This window comes from Ursus maritimus, unplaced genomic scaffold (genome assembly GCF_017311325.1).
Source record: "Ursus maritimus isolate PB19 unplaced genomic scaffold, ASM1731132v1 scaffold_19, whole genome shotgun sequence".
Classification (NCBI taxonomy): Eukaryota; Metazoa; Chordata; class Mammalia; order Carnivora; family Ursidae; genus Ursus; species Ursus maritimus.
In genome coordinates this window covers 14,556,084-14,575,897 of record NW_024424341.1, presented here as the reverse complement: position 1 = coordinate 14,575,897, position 19,814 = coordinate 14,556,084, and the positions used below count along the sequence as shown (strand labels likewise).

Below are 19,814 nucleotides of genomic sequence, written 5' to 3'. Positions count from 1 at the left end.
AAGACACAGACCGGCCCAGCTGGGTCACCACGTCCTGGAGCTGCTCAAGACAGGGGCTGGGACTTCCCATGATCCCTCTGTACCCTCCTCATGTGGGAGCCCACCCCAAGGCCCAAGGAGTCTGGTACCACTCAGGACGGGGCTCAACTAGGGGGCACAGCGGGGCTGGGATGGGGACTCCTATCACCCTGATAAAGGTGGGGGGGACACTCTGTCTGGAGTCAGAGCAGAGACCACTCTAGGGAAAGTGGGAGAGGAGGTGACAGAGCAGAGGGACAGCAGGCTGTGCCTAGCAAGGAGCTGGGCCTGTTGGGTTGAGCTGACCCAGGCCTGGAGCTTAGATGGCTTGCCCTTTCAGCCGACTCTGTTCATAATGATAGCAAAAATACTAATGATAACAGTATTTATTGAACACTTACTATCTCCTAAGCCTCTTATATGGATTCTTTTTTTTTCATCTTCAAAATAGGCACCACTCCTGTCCCTACGTTACAGATGGGGAAACTGAGGCACAGAGAACTTGAGTGGCCTGTGCACAGCCACAGCTAGCAAGTGGCAGGGCCATCTGAACCCAGGCAGACTGGCTCCAGAGCCTACAGCTCTCACCAGCTGGCCAAGGGCTGTTTGCATCAAAAAATGAACAGAGAGCAGAGGATCCCCGCCGGGAGAAAAGGGATCCAGCTCCAGCACCCTCACCATGCCATCTGAAGTCCTTATTACCTGTCTGGTGTCTTGGAGCAGGGCCCTGAGAGCCTCCCCCAGCCCACCCGCTCTAGTGCCAGAGGTGAGCAAGACCCCAAGAGCCAGAGCCAGCAGCTGCCGTCGGGAAAAGAGAAATGGCTGTGTGAACAGTGCGAGAATCCTTTCTTCGGTCACTCGGAGGGAGAAGTCCTGGAAGCAGGGCCCCTCCATCTGGTGTGATGTCCAGAGACAGGTGACAATTTTTCCAGACGAGAGTTGGGAGCCACTGGCTTCCGAGCACAGGCCACCAGCGCCCCCTGGTGTGCAGCCTGGGAACGCAGCCGGCTTCAGAAGCCCTCTCCCTCCTGGTCTGACAGGGAGGTCAAGGGCAATGGTGATTCTCTACAACTGTAGCCTGAGCTTGGGTTTAGGCTCCATACCCCCACGCCTACCAGCGGCAATTTAAACCTCCCCAGTTATCAAATGGCCTGGTCACAGGTCCAGCTGGCTCAGGTGCAGGGGAAAGAGACTCCGCCCTCCTGTCCCGGGGAAGCCAGGGGAAGCGAAGCAACGCCCTGCCCTGCCCTCTGGGCCTGGGGAAGCCGCGGAGGTCGAAAAGCCTCCCTGGAGGCCGCAGTGGCCTCTGGTGTCCAGCAGCTGGCCAGCAGCCTTCTCTGGGGGGAGGCGGGAGTCCCAGGCCGAAGGCAGCCGGAGAAGCCGGGGCTGCTGGACGAGGAGGCCCAGACTACTGCGTAGTCTGGGTGGAGCTGAACGCCTCCATTTCTGCCTCCACCTCTGCCTCGGAGCGGCACCTGTGGGAGCAGAACCACAGGAAGAGGAAGAAACCTGCAGGCAGAAAACGGGTCAGTGGGAGACCGGAAGGAGCCACGTCGGGCCTCACCCAGAGCCCAGGGACTTCCGCAGTGGGGCTGAGCTGGGCTTCCCTGAAGCCCAGGAGTAATTCTCAGAGCCCCTCACTGCTGCAGGCCAGGAGGGGCAGAGCATAAAGCTGGACGACCAGTGGTCGGTAGGCCAGAGGGCGCCTTTGTGCAAATTAGGAGGACATGCCCCTTCCTATGGACGGAAGGAACCCCAAACCAGCTTGGTGGGGAGGGGGGTGCTCGACTTCAGCCCCTGGCTCGCCCACTTGACCTGAAGTCTTGACTAGTCAGCATCTTACCGGCCACAAACCCCTACCCCCCGGGGCTTCCTGCATAGCTCCCACGGGCCCTACCGTACAGCGAGCTGAAGGTGGTGAAGAGGAAGAGCTGGGGCAGCAGAAAGACGTCAAAGGAGAAGAAAGCCAAGATCCAGGTGGTGCCCAGCAGCACGGTGAGGCCCAGCACGGTGACGCTGTCCCGGCAGGCCCGCGTGCTCGGCACCTTGTCCCGGGCCCGCAGCCGGTGCAGGACCCGCAGCGCCCAGACCAGCACCACCAGGTTGAAAAGACACGTGAGGCCACTGTAGCCCATGACCAAGATGCTGTGCACCCAGGGGTTCCGCACCCAGCACCTGCAGGGGAGGGGTGAAGTGCCAGGGTCAGCGTGGCTCCCCGGGCCGGGGAGAGAGGGGTGGGTAGGGTGACCCCAGTCTCTGGGCCTCTGGATGCGCTCCTGAACCTGGTCCCGTCTCCCAGCCCAGACCGGTTGTTTCTTATCTGACAACATGCGTGGTGAAGTTCTGAGCCCGGCTTTCCAGCCAGGCTACCGCATTAGGGCCCACCTGCCGCCTTGCTTGGCCCCCCGGGCCTGAAGCCCCCATGTTCTCCTTTCCAGCCACACGGGGCTCTCTCATGCCTTTACCCACCTGAAAACTCTTCCTCTCCTCCCAGGACCCCTCCCCACCTAGACAGGGCCCACATGCCGTGCTCTGAGCAGTGAGCAGCTGTGGCACCTCGGGGGGCTCGGAGGAGGAGCACCCCCCACGTGCACACTGAGGAGGAGAGTGAGCAGTAGGAAGATGCCACCAAGGGCCGAGGAAAGAGCTGAGGCCTGGCAGTAGCCCAGCCCTGCTCCTAGACCCTCCCTGAGGTCTTCATGCCCTTTGTGTCCCCAAGACACCTGCGAGACAGGCGGTGCCTTTTACCCCGCCAGACACCGTGTCATTTGCTTTCTGTGGATGAGCCCATTCTCTGCTCATGAGGACCCTACGAGGCAGGTGCACAGTCATCCCCGCCCTGCAGGGGGGAAACTGAGGCTGGGGTTTAGGAGCACACGCTAGTCAGAGGCAAAGGTGGCACTTGAAGCCCTGCGTTCCGAGCCCGAGCCTGTGCCCCTGTCCCAGCGCCCTGCCCAGGCCCCCGCCATGGGCTCCTGCCGTGGCAGCCATAAGGCACCTTGAACATTATTTTGTGGATTTATGCAAGGGGCGGAGAGTGTTCATGGATCATTCCTTCTCACTGGCACGGAACCGTCCGGCGGGGGAGGCTCCCTGGCAACTGCGCAACCACTCTGCTACGGCTGGAGCGCCCTTCAAGGGTTCCGTTACTGCTGTCTGTGTTCGGGAGCACGAATGGACATAGTAAGGGATTTTTAATAACTAGCTTTATTTTTTTAATAACTGTCACGGAACCCAGGGGGAGAGGGAGAGGGAGAAGGGAAGGGGACTCAGAGAAGTGGGTTCTTGGAGTGGGGTACACTGTGACAGCCCAGCAACGCTGTGCCTCCTGCCCCCGCCCAGCCCTCCAGCCCCCAGCACGTACTATATAAAAACTGCATGGTTATCATGTCCTAAGTCACACCTCCTCTGAGAAAGCAGCCCGACCCTCGCAGTGAGAGGAGCGAACCCCAACCCGCCTGGCTTCCTAGCCTTGGAGGCCCGTGAGGAGGGACCAGAGTTCTTGCTGGGGCTCCCTAGAGGTAGCCAGCCTAGAACAAGAGCCTGCCTCCACAGAAGGCCTTGGGGATCCAGCAGAAAGGGTGTGACAAAGACCCCTGGAAACCACCCCCTCTCAGAGCCATGGCCCCCTCCTTGCCCCACAGCCAGTGCCCTGCCTACGGGACACCCCGTTCAGAGCCCCTGGGCCCTTCGGCCCGGGCCAGGGAGCCAGCCACAGCCCTGAGGGCACTCACATGGATGTGTTCTGGAAGCCCGTGCCATTTTCCTGGCTGTCGGCGAGTGGAATTACGTAGGGTCCATACACTGAGTTCTTGGCAACAAGAACAGACAGCACCAGGAGGGCCGGGACCCCTGAGAGGGGAGACAGAGGCTCAGCACCTGTCAGGTGACCCCGAGAAGGGCTGGTCATGGGTCCCTGGGGCTGCTAAAATGGAATTCCACTGAGCAAGCGGGGAGGGGAAGGGACAGTTCGGAGCCCCAGCCCCGCTCCGCCACACGCTCCAGCGTCAGAGCACGTAGCCTGGAGGTCTTAGAGGAGGCTGCTCTCCAAGACGGTGTTAGTGAGGGCTCTAGGGTGGGATGGTAGTGGCAGTGGTGGTGGGGAGATGGGAGCTAATGCGACAGAGGGCTGGGGGAACGCGTGAGGAGACCGAGACAATAAAGAGGGGCTAGGATAAGGACAGAGGTGCCAATGATGGTGCCAGAGATAGCGGTGAAGATGAGGATGAGGATGGTGGTGATGATGGAGGTGGTGAAGGTGATGGTGGGGTCAGAGATCGAAGTGGTAGTGGTGGCACTGATGGTGGCCTTGGAGGTAGACATGGTGGGGATGGTGGCAGAGGTGATGGTTGTGGCGGAGGCGATAGTGGTGCTGGAGGTGGTAGTGATGGTGGAAATGTTGGAAGTGACGGCGATGGAGGAGCTGGGGGTGGAGGAGACGGAGGTGTTGAAGGTGATGGTGATGGGGGGGTTGGAGGTGGAGGGGATGGGGGGTTGGAGGTGGAGGAGATGGGGGGGTTGGAGGTGATGGCGATGGGGGGCTTGGAGGTGGAGGGACAGAGGTTTTGGAGGTGATGGTTATGGGGGTGTTGGAGGTGGAGGGGACAGAGATGTTGGAGGTGACGGTGATGGGGGCTTGGAGGTGGAGGGGATGGGGGGTTGGAGGTGGGTGATGGCAATGGGGGGGTTGGAGGTAGAGGGGATGGAAGTGTTGGAGGTGATGGGGGGGTTGGAGGTGGAGGAGATGGGGGGTTGGAGGTGGAGGAGATGGGGGTGTTGGAGGTGACGGCGATGGGGGCTTGGAGGCGGAGGGGACAGAGATGTTGGAGGTCGAATCGATGACAAGAACAGCAGAGTAGAAAGAAGGGGCGAGCGTTGACAGGGATGATGAGCCGTGCTCGTGGTGCGGTCGCTATGATGAGGAAGGGGAGCAGAGAAGGGCGGCAGGGGGCGGACACCCTGTCTGGCGGGAGGCCTCAGGGACCGAGGGGGAGGGGGCTCTGCTCACCCCAGCCCACCGCACAGAGCTTGAGCAGGTATCGGCGGACGTAGATGTTGTAGACGTGCCCTAGGAGCAGGTAGAGGTTGAAGCCTTCGATGGCCATCCAGGTGAAGCAGCTGAGCAGGGCGAAGTGCAGGACGGCGGCCAGCGCCGCGCATGCTGACTCGGACGCAGGGGCCACGGCCAGCACCGGACTCAGTAGGAAGGCGACGTTCAGGAGCAGCACGGAGGCGTGCAGGTTCACGTGGATGCGTGTTAAGGAGTCACCCTGCTTCCTGCGGGTGGAAGCACGCCCTTCCGTGGCCTGGGGACGTCGCCCAGGCAGTGCCACCCCCTGGGCTCGTGGACACACGACGGAGGTTGAGGGAGGCAAGGACCAAACGGCAGCCACGCGGCAAGGCCGGTCTCCTGCCTCCCAGCCTCCGTTCCCTGGAGAAGCCCACCCCACCCCGGGGGATCAATTCGATGAGAAGGAGGGGTGCTGAGCAGCGGCGGGTGGGCAGGCCCGGCATGGGGGCAGGGGAGTACCTGGCTTGGAAGTGCAGCAGGACAGTGAGAAGCGAGGCCACGATGGAGACGCTGCAGCCCACCAGGGTGATATATGTGAGAGGCTTCAGCAGCTCTGGGGGGACCTGGGCTGGGGACAGTTGCTGAAGGAAGGAACAGGGAATGGGGGACAGAAGCGCGGAAATGCCCTCCCCACAGTGACAGTGACCTGCTAAGACCTCAGCTCCAAACTGCCCTGTCTCACCACAAACCTCACTGCAGTCCTGGCTTGAAAACAAAGCCCTGGCAGACGCGGTGGCTTTTGACCCCCTCAACTCCCATCTCCTCTTTCTCTATGAGAACCTCACCTGCCTGTCTATGCACATGGGTGGTCCCACTGCCTGTGGACAGGTGCACAAGGCCTGACTTACCAGACCCCTCCCTCCTCCTGCCCAGTGACTTGGTTGAGCGATGGGAATGTGACACACTCTAAGGCGGTGGGATTCAATCCCGAGGCTAGCTGGCAGAAGTGGGTAAGACAAGCTCTCATTCTACTGGTCTAAATCTGCTAGCAGCCATATTATGATCCTGTGGGGAAATCCCGTCCGAAGGCTAGGCCAGCACAGAGCAAGCACAGTTGGGAGAGAGAGATAAAGCCCTGCTTGGTGATACAGAGCATCTAGATCAAGCCATGCCTGAAGCCTAACACAGCTTCTTCAGCAACATGAGTTCATAAGTTTCTCTTTTTTCCTCCTTAAGCCCATTTGAGTTGGGTTTTCTGTCCCCTACACCAGCCTTTGCCTTGCTCCTTTTGCTTAGACACAGGGCCCTTTACAGCTTTGAGCCCCTCACCCGGACTGGATGCACACTTACCATGAGAACAGCAAAATAGCTGAGATGGTTGCAACGGCAGAGCACCTCGGAATGTGAGGGCTTCTCTGTGCGACAGCCCTCGGGGCTCCAGACCCCCCAGTAATGTTTGCTGGCTCCTTCCTTCCAGAAGACACAGGTCACCGTGTAGCCTTCCTAAGGGGAGAGGCTGGAGTTGGGTGCATCCAAGGGGTGTGGGGGAGGGCCGTGGGTCAGAGTCTGGAAACTGTAGGGGCTGAAGTTGATTTAATTGCACCCTAGTCAACATTTTACCGGGCACTGGCTGGGCTTTGGCATCAGACAGACCCAGATTCCAGCCTCACCTCTACTCTGGACTCTCAGAGTGACCTGGGCAAGTTGTCGAGCTTCTCTGAGCCTCAGTTTATTCATCTGCAAAATGGGGTCATCTGTACCCCAGTCTCAAGGATGGTATTAAATCACAGGCAATGAGGAATCTTGAGGGCCCAGCTCTGGCTGGATAGGAGGTGCTCTATAATCACCTGTCCCCTTTCCCCTCCTCCCCATGGGGAACAACAATGGTGCAGACCCATGCCTGGTGTGGGGGAGAGACTCACCTACAGACAGCCCTGATGTCAAGCCATATGGATGGAGGGGTGGAGGGAAAGACACAGGCAGTGCCATGGGAAACCACTGGGGAAAGAACCTTTGCAGGGCCAAGGCTTCAGAACAAAGAAAGGAAAGGATGATGGAGAAATTGAGAGTTCAGCACAGTCCTGAAGAGGCCGATGGGAAGTCAGGGTAGAACGTAGAGGCTCTGTGCTTTTCAGAGAGCGGAGGCATCAGAGCTTATGCCCACCCAGCAGCCCTTCTCCCTTCCTCCAAGATCAGCTTCTGCACTTCTCTGGAGGACCCACGCCTCCCTCTATGGCAGGTCAGATGAATCCAGCCCAGTCCCTGAGCCATGTGACCCGGGCCTGGCCAATCCACACATTCTATCGACCTGGTTCAGAGATGGACACGTGACCCGGCGGGATCTTTAGGACTCTGTTCTGGGAGCCTGGTTTGCACTGATGAGGAAGAGCCTGCTGGGAAGAGGTGATGGAGGTCCAGCCCTTTAGCTGCCATCTTGCCAGAGTAGAGAGCCAAGGCAGGAAACCATTGCCGAGAGATGGAAAGAGGCTGAGCCAGGATGGCATTATATCAGCCCCTGGATCCAGCCAGGCCTGAAGCTAGGCAGCTCTGGACCTTTCATTTACACGACCCAGTCAATTCCCTTTCGTGCTTAAGCTGGCTTGACTTGGCTTTGTATCACTCGCAACTCAAAGGGTCCTGCCTAGGAGGCCCCTGGGTGCCTCTGTTGGTTATTCTTGATCTCAACTCAGGTCTTTGATCTCAGGGTCCTGAGCTCAAGCCCCACATTGGGCTCCATGCTGGGTGTGGCACCTACTTAAAAAGAAAAAAAAAATCGTGCCTACTGCAGTAAGTAAAAGCTTCTCTCTGATTTCTTTGACAGGAATTTTCAAACTGTGATAGATTTGAAATCGTTTGTTTTCAAAATGCTTCCACAGAGTTGGGTTTAGTCAAGCCAAAATTCAACAGGAGAGCCACAAGGAGGCAGGGGTGAGGTGGAAATTGGGGCACCCCCCAAAGGTACCAGGCTTTGGTTGTGCCGGAAGCTGATGTTGACCGACTCCTTGAGGTTGCTCACGTGTCCGGAACCCAGCTGGGCACCCAGGACGTAGTTATTGAGTAGAGATGAGTTGGTATTCTGGAAGGACAGCAGAAGAAGGGCTGACTTCAGGGGACGCAGGGAGACCCCGGCTGAGGGCTGAGAGCCCCCCTTCACCAGCCCCTTCCCCCGGAGAAAAGCAAGCTGCGTGCCTGTCACGTGTCCAGCGTGGGCGAGCCTCGCAGCCTTCACATACGCTGTCCCCCCACCCAGAAAGCTGTCCTCTCACCACCCCACCCCTCCCACCCCCCACCCCCCGCATGTGCTGCGAGCGTCCCAGCCTCCATCTGAACTAACCACTGTCCTAACTCCATTTCAAAGCCAAGGTGAAAAGGCCCTTTTGTCTATCTCCCACCTAGGGACAGTCACACACAGAAGTTACTTATACGTTGGCCTCCCCACCGTTCTCCTCATACTGAGGCCCAGAAGGGGCAATGGCCGGGTGCACGATGGGCTCGTCCCAGCCGGTGCCGGTCCCTGCCGCGAGGCCCGCTGATGGCATGGATGCCCACAGTGCCCCCAGGAAGGGGCCGGCACCCACCCTGCTAGGCCCACCAAGGCCCTGACCTGGAAGAAGTAGTCGGTGAGAAAGTAGGTACAGATGAGACGCAGCTCCCTGGGGCTGTTCCTGCAGGCGTCCTGGGTCAGCTGGGCCGGGAACTGCATGGCGTGTGAGACCCAGGCCTGCGGAGGGGGCACGGATAGGCTGAGCCTGGTGTCCATGGCCTCCAGAGCCGGCCCCACGCTTTCACTGCTCCCCACTCCTAGTGAAGCCTTCCCAGCCTTACCCCAGGCGTTCAGCCCTCCGAGCCTCCACGTCCAGAGCTCTCCTCCCAAACTTGCCGAGATCCCAGGCCCTCCCTCCAGGCTTCTCCCTGCCTTGAATGACCCCACCCAGCTGGGGCCCCTGGGGAGGGAGCTTCTGGGCCTTCAGCGCCCAGCATTCAGCAGGAATCACACCAGGGTCTTCCAAGGACCCTGGATTCCCTGGCCTCTCCCACTGCTGCCTCCTCCCACAGACCTGCAAAAGCAGGAAGAGGACGCTGCCCTTGAGGGGCCACAGGGCACCCCCTTTCCCAGCATTCACATGAGGAACATCAGCCCCATTTTACAGAGGGGGCAACTCGCAGCTATGAGGGCAGACCAGATGAGTGTGCGTGGGGGGAGGGGAGTCCAGACCTTAAGCCCTTGGAGGATTTCTGGGGTAGAGGCATTGGCTGCCCCCCGTCCCCGGCCACCGCTGACCTGGGGGTCCCGCTCCACGGAGGCGCTGCTCAGTGAGAGGCCGGGGAAGCTGCAGCCCAGCTTGAAGACCAGTGACTGGATGGTGGGCGTCTGCAAGGTCAGGTTGCTGCCCCCGAAGCTGGCGTTCAACAGGCTACGTTCCAGGCCCCGGATGAGGCTGAGGGCGAGAGAGCTGACCAGGGTCCACGGTGGGCTTGGGGGTGGGAGGGGCCCCAGGCGGCCTAGAAGGGCGGGGCCTCCCCCAACTGCGTCGGCCTCTCCCATCCCTGGACCTTCGCACACACAGCGTCCCCGGCGCGCTCTTACCTCCACCCCACTCATCCACGTCTCCTGATTACCTCTCTTTCTGGTCCGGCTCTGTTGACTCCTCCTTCCGGAACCCTTTTCTGGCTTTTCCCTGCGGGCTGAGTGAAATGCCTCATAGTCCCTGTGCTTCCCTGGCCACTCATCAGCACTATCCCCTCACCCGCAGCTGCGAGGCCATTAGATCACAGACCCTGGAGAGCCCGATCCGAGTCTTGGAGCTCCTTCCCGGAAAAATGCAGAGACCCAGGATTCTGCACACGTTTCATGGCATCCATAGTTAAAGGCCCTCAGCCAGAGAGCAGACTTGAGGAAGGCGGACATGTTTACCCTGTACCTCCAGAGCCTATGCCAGGCACACAGTAGGTACTCGATAAATGCATGTTCAATAAATGGATTAATGGTCCACACTGGACAACCCCGAGCACTGATTCAAGGCGCGAGCTGGGGGTGGGAGGCACAGCTGGCTCTGGGCAGGCAGGAGGGCCTCCTGACTCACTGAGCAGAAGTCGAGTTGCGGCTCCTGGCCATTCTCTCCAGCTTCTCCATCCAGAGCAGGGGGTCTTGGGATGTCTCTGCGGGGAGCAAGTCAGACCTCCATTTTGGCTTCTGTCCCTGGGCCTTCCACCCCAGCCTCAGGCTTGCCGCTGCCCCGGGGGGGTGCAGTGCCCCCTTTCAAGCTCCCCTGGTTCAGGGCATCCCCCTTTCATGTCACAGCCAGAGGCCCGGCTAGGGCTGCCCCCCAGCTCAGCAGCACCCTCTTACCCATTGTCTCACTCTGAGAAGTCATGAAGCACAGGCAGAGGAGAAAGGCCCCCCAGCAATCCATGTCCTGTCTTCCGAGAACCAGCTTCCCTAGAAAAGATGCATGCCATTGTCATCGTGGTAAGAGAGAGACCTCCAGGTGTCTGGCATGTCCCAGGGGTAAGACATCTAGTATCTTAACTGAGCCTCATTACTCCTGCATTTCACAGATGGAGAAACTGAGGTTCAGAGCACAAGTGGTCTTGCTCTGCTTGAAGCCCCCTGAGCCAGGTCTCTATGACTCCAGAACCCCTGACCATTTGTTCAGAAATGCCTGCCATTAGCAGCTCTTCTTGAGTCACTCCCCGTCCCCAAAAATGGCCTCTCTGGGGGCTTCGTCGGGGCCCTGACTTCACCCAGAGGGGAAGCTGCTTGGGAGCAAGCAGCATGGAACCCTGTCCAGCTCTGTCATTGGTCCACCATGTGACTTTGGGCAAGGGTCTGTCCTTCCTAGTCTTCGTTTTCCGTGGTTTTAAATTTTTTTAAAGATTTTATTTATGTATCTGAGAGAGAGAGAGAGAGAGAGCACAAGCAGGGGATGCAGCAGAGGGAGAAGCAGGCTCCCCACTGAGCGGGGAGCCCAACGTGGGGCTCGATCCCAGCACCCCGGGATCATGACCTGAGCCAAAGGCAGATGCTTAACCAACTGAGCCACCCAGGCGCCTCTTCTGTGGTTTTAAAATAAACTAAGAAACTTCTGCTTAAATGCAGCAAATTTATGTCAACCACCTCCCGAAACCCCACTAAAATGAGAGTGACTGAGTAAAATGAGCACAGAGCCACAAGGACAGAGCGAGGGGAAAGAAGACAACAGCAGGCGAGAAAGGTTAGCAAAAGTCTGGAGATTCCAAAGCAGGGCGTCACACGTCTAGCAGACAATAAACAGCTGAGCCTGAGGGCCTGCAGTGGGGAGAAGTGAGGAGTGAGGGGAGGGGGAGGGAAGGGGAGGGGGAGAAGACTCACAACCCTGGGAACACTTGAGAGCTAGAGGCATCGAGAACCTCTGAAAGCAGGGATGAGGGGTGAAGCCAAAAAATGGGGGATAGATGCTTGTGAGTCTTTTTTTTTTTTTTTTAAGAGAGAGAGCACGCGAGCATGTGCGAGCTGGGAGCAGGGGGCAGAGAGGCAGAGGGAGAGAGAGAATCCCAAGCAGTCTCCACACTCAAAAAGAGTCCCACACAGGACTCGATCTCACGACCCTGAGATCATGACCTGAGCCAAAATCAAGAGTCCGCGCGATGTTTCACCACCCAGGGCCACCCAGGTGCCCCGGTTGTGAGTCTTTAAAATGACCAGCTGGGGCCCCAGATCTCCTCAGTCACCTGGGGTGTCCAGGACCACTGTCACAACCCTACCACCCTCAACCCCATCCCAATATAAAGTTCATTGCCTGGAGACAGTGCATGGCAGAGAATCTGAGGGGAAGGATGGGATGTCATTCAGGTATAGAAAAATTAAGCCATATCCCTTCCCCGCCTCCTCCCCCACTCAGCTTCTAGAAGCAGGGGAAAAGTCTTCTCTGAAGAACTGGCCATTCCAAGAAAAGTCTCCTATAGCTACGGATGTTTTGGTGTTCCTCAGGGAACTGGCCAGGACCAAACTTAGGATGCAGCTTTCCCAGTCATCAGCCCTGTCAAGCAGTTAAGCTTTAGTGCTGTGCTCTTAATGATGAATGGTCAACCAAGGACCACTAGGCGTTCTAAAGCATACACCCTCTCTCAGAAAGCTGCTGGGAGATGCGCTCCAAGAGAATGAGGGAGTAAATCATGAAAGACAACATAGGGTACAGGAAACCCCACCAGAGAAGAGGTGAAGCTGCTCCCCAGAAAATGCGGGAAACAACTCCCCCAGTTGTTGGTTGGACAGCAGGACCCAGGGTGTATCCTGTCCAGGAGGCAGCAGGAGAAAAGAAGGTTCCAGGATGGAACAAATAAACTACAAACAAAAGGAGAAGGAGGGGACTATGCAGATGAATTGGGTGAAGTGTATACAAAATCTTTCTGTACTATTTTTTTTTTTTTGCAACCTCCTGTGAATTGATCATGGATTCAAAAGTAGAAGTTCAAAATTCAGTACCGCGGATTGCCATTTCACTATCGAAATCAGGATGTAGATAGTGACACAGAAGAGGGGCTCAGTGTGTCACCGCCTGGGAAGAGCAAGCTGAACAGAACACACATCGTGTAATCACGTGCGTGGAAACGTGCGCGGATAGGCATGTTCGGGCCCAGGAGGGCATCCCGACGCATAGTCACCAAAATGTGAATAATGTTATGGGGAGGACGATTCCTTTCTTCTTTCGGTTTCCCGTAGAGTTCGAATTTTCTACAACAAACAGGTATTACCCTCACAATAGGAAAACAAGTCTTCCATGCTTAGAATTTTTATGCTGCAAATGACTAGCGTTATGGAAAACAGAGTGGCGGCCTGTTGTTTATGAGAAACAAAAAACGTGTTGCAAAGCAATGGAATCCAGTCCTTGTAAAAGTCACATTTCTTATGTACATAAGCTCTGAAAGACACGGCGGTCAGTTCTGGGCGGTGAGGTTCGGGGCCTACTGTTTTGGGTGCCCAGATTTCCTAACGTTACCCCACACAGTATAGTTACGCGTTTCTCTCGAGTTTTAGTCACTCTTCGGATAGTTGTTGCTGCTTTTTGGTTTTTAAGGTGGCTCCACACCCAGCCTGGAGCCCACCACAAGGCTCGAACTTGCGACCCTGAGACGGAGACCTGGGCTGGGGATCAAGACTCAGATGCTTGACCCGCTGAGCCCCCCAGGCGCCCCTGCTCTTCGGATAGTTCAGAAATTTGCATCTTTCAAATCCAAACAATGAATAAGTCCACAAAGGCATAAAATGCAAAGTATCCCTGTCTCCTGTGCCGCCCAACCACTCCCTTCCCAGTCAGTCACCCCAGGTAACTTCTGCTATTCGTGTTTCGTGAATCTTCCCAAGTCCCCGCAGAATAGAAGCATATATGGTTCTCCTCAACTTTTATTTAAAAAAAAAAAAAGGTAGCACGCTCCTACTGTTGCGCAGTTCGCTATTTTGGCTTGAAAACACATCTTGGGGAACTTTCTGTAGCAGTACCTAGAGTTTCCACTTTTCCTTTTCCAGCTGCATAGTCTACCGCTGGACGGATAGGCACTGACTAACACGGCAGGTGCTTCAGACAGCTGGCTGTGCGGGTTCCGGTCTTCAGTTCCTTCCCACAGCGCAGCTGTTCTGACAACATTTCCCACATGTGCCGGTTCACCGTCGGCCCATTTTTATTTTGAGTTCGACTCTTGCTTAGTCTTGAAACCCTTTACATAATAGGGAAATCAGCTCGTTGTCTATTATGTGAGTTGCAACTATGTTTCCTAGTTTATCATCTGCCTTTGAACATCACATATGGTCCTTTTGCCATGTAGAAGTCTTTCTCTATGTGTATCATTTTTGTGTAATCAGAATTACCAGTATTTTTCTCTTTTGGCTTCTGGATTTTCAGTCATAGCTAGAAGGGCCTTCCCCGCTCCAATTACAAAGGAATTCTCCTAAGTTTCTCCTAGGACTTTTGAGGTTTCATTGTTCACACTGGAACCCCTCGTCCATTTGCATCGATCCGGGAGTATGAGATGGGGATGCGATGTTTTTTTCCGGGTGGTCCCACCCATTTATCTTAACATTATTTATTAACATATGTGTTCACTTGAAAAGAGAATAGAAGGGCTCCTGAGTGGCTCAGTCAGTTAAGCATCTGACTCTTGGTTTCCGCTCAGTTCATGATCTCAGGGTTGTGGGATTGAGCCCTGGTCAGGCTACGTGCTCAGTGCAGAGTCTGCTTCAGGTTCTCTCTCTGCCCCTCCCCCACACCTCCCTCCCTCCCTCCCCCTCTCTCTCTTTCTCTCAAATAAATAAATCTTTTAAAAAGAGCGAGAGCAAATAAAGACTTCGGTTGGGGTCCTAGAGTGTTGGCTTCTTATCCCATTTGGGCCACTTGGTTATTTATTTGGCTGTTACCTTGGGCAATTCTCAGAACCTCAGAGAAGAGAGGAGGGAAAAGATTTGAGGAGAGAAAGGAAATGCTGAATGAAACAATTTGAAACATTTCAGATGAGAAGACTGAGGGCCCCATAGTGCAGACCAGATCTTGGGTCATCTTGTCCACCCCCTCGCTGTGCGAATGCGGAAACTGAGGTCCAGACCATAATGTGGATTTGACATCCAGGGTCTGGACCGTAAGGCCTGGGCCCCAGACCCTTGGCTACCCTGCTCTGTGTCTACAGAGGGAAGAGGGGCCTAACCCCACGACCAGCTGGAGAAATCAAGGCCGAAGGAGAAGTGACACCACCTCCAAGTACCCCCAAATAGCTGTGGTTTCCACTCCCTTTCCCAGGGGCAAACCACAATCCTCACTTCTGCTTGAGACTTCTAGCACCCCTCTCTGAGCCCTTCAGAGAGGCCACCGGGTGCATTGCCACCCCACAAGCGCACCCCTCTCACCATCCACCCTGCAACTCATTACCTGGGGCTCCCTGGGAAACAGAACTCCCTTACCTGATGACCAAGTTGGTTCCAGTGGATCGTGGGGAAACTGGAAACCGCACGAGAGTTTGCCTGGGGTTACGGCAGGTCAAGCTGGGACTCAAACCCAGAGCTCCAGACTCCAAGTCAAGTGCTCTCCCCACGCCGTGTACTGCAGCCTCCTCACGATGGTTGGGTGGCTGAGTCGCTCTACGGATGAGTAAGACTCTACCTAGGCTGACAGAGAAATGGGGAAACATGCAGAGGGCCGACCAGAGCCTTTGAAAGATGCGTATTTGATAACCAGCTCCAGTATTCAGTGCCTGGGCCGTGGCATTAGGCAATAAGTCCACTTCTCCATGCTTCAGTGTTTCTCGTCCATAAAATGAGGCCAAGAAGACCTACTTCCCAGGGAGAGAGACTCAGAGACATTTCCACAAGCCTCGCTGCAAGCTTAGGGCTCTGACCCAAAGTCCCAGCCAGAGATGTATCTGAGCATAAGACTTGGGACCCCCTGCCTTCTTCCCCGGGACTGACCATGCACCTGCCCCCCGGCAGCCCCCCTATTTCCGAAAGCACCAGGCCTGTTGAGCCAGTCACACCCCTGTACGCGGCCCCTCTGCCCCTCCCAAGCTGCCACCCTGGCCAGCACAGGCTGAAGCTCCCGCCGCTCGCCTCGCCCTGGCCTGGGAGAGGAGCGAACCCGTGGTCTCTGCAGCAAAGCCCTGACAAGTACCATTCTTTGCCCCATTTTACAGGCAGGGAAAGGGAGGCCATGCCAAGGCCCAACACGGAGTCTGTGACCAAGCCAGCACCAGAGCCATTTCCCTGAGACATCCTGTCCCCAGGCTCCAGTCCAGGTCACTGTGAGAGGAATGCCACCTGCTCGCATTTGCCCACTACAGACTTCGTGCAGGCCCTCCCCCATGTCATCCAAGGTACAGGTCATCAGATGAACCCCATTTTACCGATGAGGAAACTGAAATCCAGAAAAGTCTTATAACTCGCCCTAGGCCGTGATGGGGAGTTAGGATTTGAACCCAGTGTCTAACCACTCCTTAATTTAAATTGCTCTTTAAAGAAATAGAGAGGAGCCTGGCTGGCTCAGTGAGTTAAACAACTGCCTTCAGCTCAGGTCATGATCCTGGGGTGCTGGGATGGAGTCCCATGGCAGGCTCCCTGCTCGGTGGGGAGTCTGCTTCTCCCTCTTCCTCTGCCCTTCCCCCCCACCCCACTCATGTTCTCTCTCTCTCAAATCACTAAATACAATCTTAAAAAAATAGATAAATAGATAGATAAATAATAGATAAGTAGATAGATAGATAGATAGATAGTTGAGAGATAGATGATCGATCGATAGGTAGGTAGATAGATAGACTTTTACATTCCCAGAGATTTTGGAGTTGCCCCCAGAGAGGGAAGGGAATGAGGGTGGGTCCCCAGCTGGCTGCCCCCACGATGTCCCCAGTTCTGGGCCCACCAGGGCAGGAACACGCCCGGTGCCTGCGGGGGACCTGGCAGATGAAGACAGAGCGCTGGGGGAGCCGGGAATAGAGCCGCCCCGCGGGGCTGACCTGGAGAGCCGCTGCCGTCCGCTGCCACCGTTCTGTCTGCAGAAAGAAAGGGAAGTTCGATGTGTGTGCTGGGGCCGCCTCTGCACGGCTCAGCCCCGGCCCTCAGCCCTCCCCTGCTCTCTTCACCCAGCACCCGCGCCTGCTCGCCACACCACGCTCCCACTTCACTTCTTCTTTCCCGTCAGCGGCCTTTTTGCTTCCTCTGTGCTGGTAGCTGGTCTCAGGGCACCCCTTGCTCTCACCACGCCTTCCCCCATGCCTGCAGCACTTCCTGGGGGTGGCTGCACCTTGCAGAGGTGCTTGGTGTCAGTGGGGAGAGGGGGGAGGGCTGGCCCACGGGGCACCTGGCAAGGTTTCAAGGCCCACCTCCCCTCTGACCTCCTTAGCCTCAGTTTCCCCACCTTCAGAAAAAGGGAGACTGATCCCTGTTTGACCTGACAATCAATGAGACTGAGATAGCCACGACCTCGGGCAAGGGCCGGGTCTGACTGCCTGGCCTCAAATCCCAGGCCTGCCATTTACGGGCTGGGGACTTTGGGCAAGTGACTGAAACTCTCTGAACCTCAGTTTCCCCTCTAAAATGGAGATAAGACAGTACGACCTCAGGGTGTAGCACGGCGCTTATGAGAGGTAATGCTGCAAAGTCACCAGAAGCATGTTTCGCAGCTGTGGAAAGGCCCCGCTGGGAACAGAGAGCTCAGAAGATGTGGCCAGACTGTGGCTGGACGGCCGGTCAGCCTGTCCTGCTCCGGCTACTTCCTCTGCAGCACCCCGAGGGGAAGGGGAGGTGTCTGTGTGTGCTGGTGGGGGGCAGGGTGCTCTCTCTTTCTCTCAGCCAAACTCCCTGGGAAAACTCCAACTCAGGAATGTACTTTCCTACCCCCGGGGTGAGATGGGGGGGCCTTCTGGGGCTGACCCAAGCGCACCCCCAGGTGGTAGCTCAGGCCTCTGTGGGAAGGGGGAAGAGAGCTGCGCCTCGGAGGACAGGGAGATTTGGGGGGAGCACAGGCCCACCACCGCTGAGGCAATGCCATGGCTATCCAGGGACACCTGTGCACCTGTGACCCGACCCCTCGCCTAAACTCCTGCTGGATGACTCGGGCAAGCCCTTGCCTTTCTCTGCACTTTGGTTTTCTGTCGCCATGACCCAGACCATGACCTCCAAGCCCTTCCTTCTGAGGTCTCCCAGCCACCTCTAGAGTTACGACACCAGCAGTCTTCCTCCTCATGCTGTTTGTGAACCCAGGCGGCTGCTTTCAGGGCTCAGGAGGAGGCCCCGCGCATCCCGAAGCCCCTCTATTTTCCACCCGGGATCTGTGCCAGCCTCGCTATGCCTTGCCTCTGGTGGAGTGCTGGTTTTGCCTCACCCTGCTCTCCAGACCCTGGAAATCACTGCCAAGACACTCCCCGGCTCGAAAGCCAGCAGTGGTTCCCTATCGCCTTCATTGCCTTCCTGGACCAGCCCCATCCAGCTTCTGTGTCCACCCAGCTCTGGAGGAGCTTGCCATTCCCACCCACCTCCCTGCTCTGTACCAGCTGGGACACACACATGTGCTGGGCAGGACCCCAGCCCTTCTCCATTCCTCGGGGGCTCGGGGGGCAGCTCCAGTCCTGCTTCACCAGAGAAGGCTGCTCTGTCTCCAACTCCCCTATGAAACATTCCAGATGCTTCAGCTTTAGAAACATGCCAGTCCCTCTGCAGCACCCCAGGCAGGGAGGAGGGCAGCAGGCCACCTATCACCCCCCACTCTGGGATAGCCACACTCCATCCCCAGTGACGTGTCTCTCCCCGAGGGGCTACTCACCCTGTGACCGGTGAGAGGACGGTAACGGGAACCCCCGATAAGTTGTGACAGAAACTGAGTCGCACCGTGAAAAACTCATTTACTTTTCAGTATTTTTCAGTCCTGGTTGCATCCAGAAGCCTCCACTGAGAGCTAAATTTTCTCTAACTGCTCTCTCCCACTACCCTGTGTCTTTATTTTTTTCATTCTTCAACCTTTTATTGGATGCAGACAACTAGAGATCTGATTTTTAATGATTTTTTATTGTAGAAAAATATACATAAAATTTACCATTTTAACCATTTTTTAAGTGTACAGTTCAATGGCCTACATTCACATTGCTATGCAGCCATCGCCACCATCCACCTCCAGAACTTTTCCACCTTCCCAGACGGAAACTCTGTCCCCATTAAGTAGCAACTTCCCTCCCCACCCCACCCCTCCCGACAGCCCCTGGCAGCCACCATTCCACTCCGTCTCTAAGAATTTGATCACTAGGAACCTTATAGAAGTGGAATCACCCAATATTTGTCCTTCTGTGACTGGCTTATTTCACTTCGCATGGATCAGCCTTTCCCTCCTTTTTAAGGCTGAATAATATTTCTTTGAATGTACAGCTAGACCAATTTCATTTATCCATTTATCCATTCACCTTTTGGCTCTTGTGAAAGGTGTACAATTATGTCCCTATTTAACAAAGAGCAAGTTGCTAGCTAGCTCTAACTGCCGTGGCATTTATTTTTATGATTTTCTTCTATCTATGGCAACCAATGCCACTTTTCTACTTACCCTAAAATACCTGTACATCCTAAAACATGGGAACAATGCACAGGAAACATGCTAGGAGTTGATGGAAAAAAGTGCAGCAGGGGTACCAGACAGAACTGCTGGAATGTGGGAAATACCAACACAGTCCTCCATCGAAAACCCCACTGGGCTGAGCTGGGGAAGGAACCCCTTCCGAGGGCCGCCAGGAGGCTGACACCAGTGGGCTGTCTGGGCGTGTGGGTTCAGGAACAGTGGTGACAATGGTAACATTGAGTCAGATCTGGGCTCTCAGACCTTCTGGCTTTGTGACCCCGGGACTGTCACTTGACTTCTGATTCTCGCTTTTCTCACTGAAAGCTGGTGGGGTAGCTGAAAACTGAGATAATTCCTATGAACTGCCAAGCCTCTGGTCTGTACCATCTTGGTTCCATGACTGGTGGGATCTCCCCCTCCTGCTGCAAGGGACATTCCTAGAACTACTTTCTGTCTTAAGAGAAAGGGCCCAATTGTGACGTTCAATCTGGAGCTTAGGTTCACCGCTGACTCCCCAACCTTCTCCACCCTCCAGCTGCCTCCAGAAGCTCTGGGAAAGAACCAGGGACTCTTGGCCCATTGCTGTCCTTACCAGCCATGGGACTTTAGGTAAGTCTGAGCCAAAAGCCCCCCTGAGCCTTTCCTCAGCTTTAGAACGGGGAGTCCCTGTCCTCTGAGTCCTCAATATCTGCCTCTCACGGGCCCGAGATACACAGAAAGCAAAGACCTCC

The 19,814-nt window shown here is 56.0% G+C and overlaps 1 protein-coding gene across 5 annotated transcripts; it reads right to left on the bottom strand.

The window, feature by feature from the left end:
* Positions 1–389: 389 nt before the first annotated feature.
* On the bottom strand, positions 390–16,734 carry ADGRG5 (adhesion G protein-coupled receptor G5). Of its 5 annotated transcripts, none has more exons than XM_040633359.1 (15): positions 16,625–16,734; positions 16,499–16,534; positions 14,958–15,161; positions 10,380–10,469; positions 10,114–10,189; positions 9,650–9,715; positions 9,312–9,483; positions 8,634–8,750; positions 7,992–8,105; positions 6,380–6,532; positions 5,549–5,670; positions 5,027–5,295; positions 3,753–3,870; positions 1,916–2,193; positions 390–1,527 (listed from the first exon to the last, which is right to left on the bottom strand). In XM_040633359.1, exons 4-15 carry the CDS (start codon positions 10,441–10,443, stop codon positions 1,427–1,429), a joined length of 1,650 nt encoding a protein of 549 aa, XP_040489293.1. In that variant the 5' UTR covers positions 10,444–10,469; positions 14,958–15,161; positions 16,499–16,534; positions 16,625–16,734; the 3' UTR covers positions 390–1,426. The 5 variants fall into 5 exon arrangements, with proteins under 5 accessions (XP_040489293.1, XP_008700813.2, XP_040489295.1 ...); XM_008702591.2 differs by having other exon boundaries at positions 9,312–9,468; XM_040633361.1 differs by having other exon boundaries at positions 14,958–15,156; positions 16,625–16,712.
* Positions 16,735–19,814: the final 3,080 nt, after the last annotated feature.

Excerpts from the sequence above, each read along its gene's own strand:
- ADGRG5 (XM_040633359.1), bottom strand. The coding sequence starts at position 10,443 with ATGGATTGCTGGGGGGCCTTTCTCCTCTGCCTGTGCTTCATGACTTCT. Across the intron at positions 8,751-9,311 it reads CCGTGGAGCGGGACCCCCAG|GCCTGGGTCTCACACGCCAT; the intron begins GTCAGCGGTGGC and ends CCCCCTCCGCAG. Across the intron at positions 5,296-5,548 it reads CTGCTGCACTTCCAAGCCAG|GAAGCAGGGTGACTCCTTAA; the intron begins GTACTCCCCTGC and ends TTCCACCCGCAG.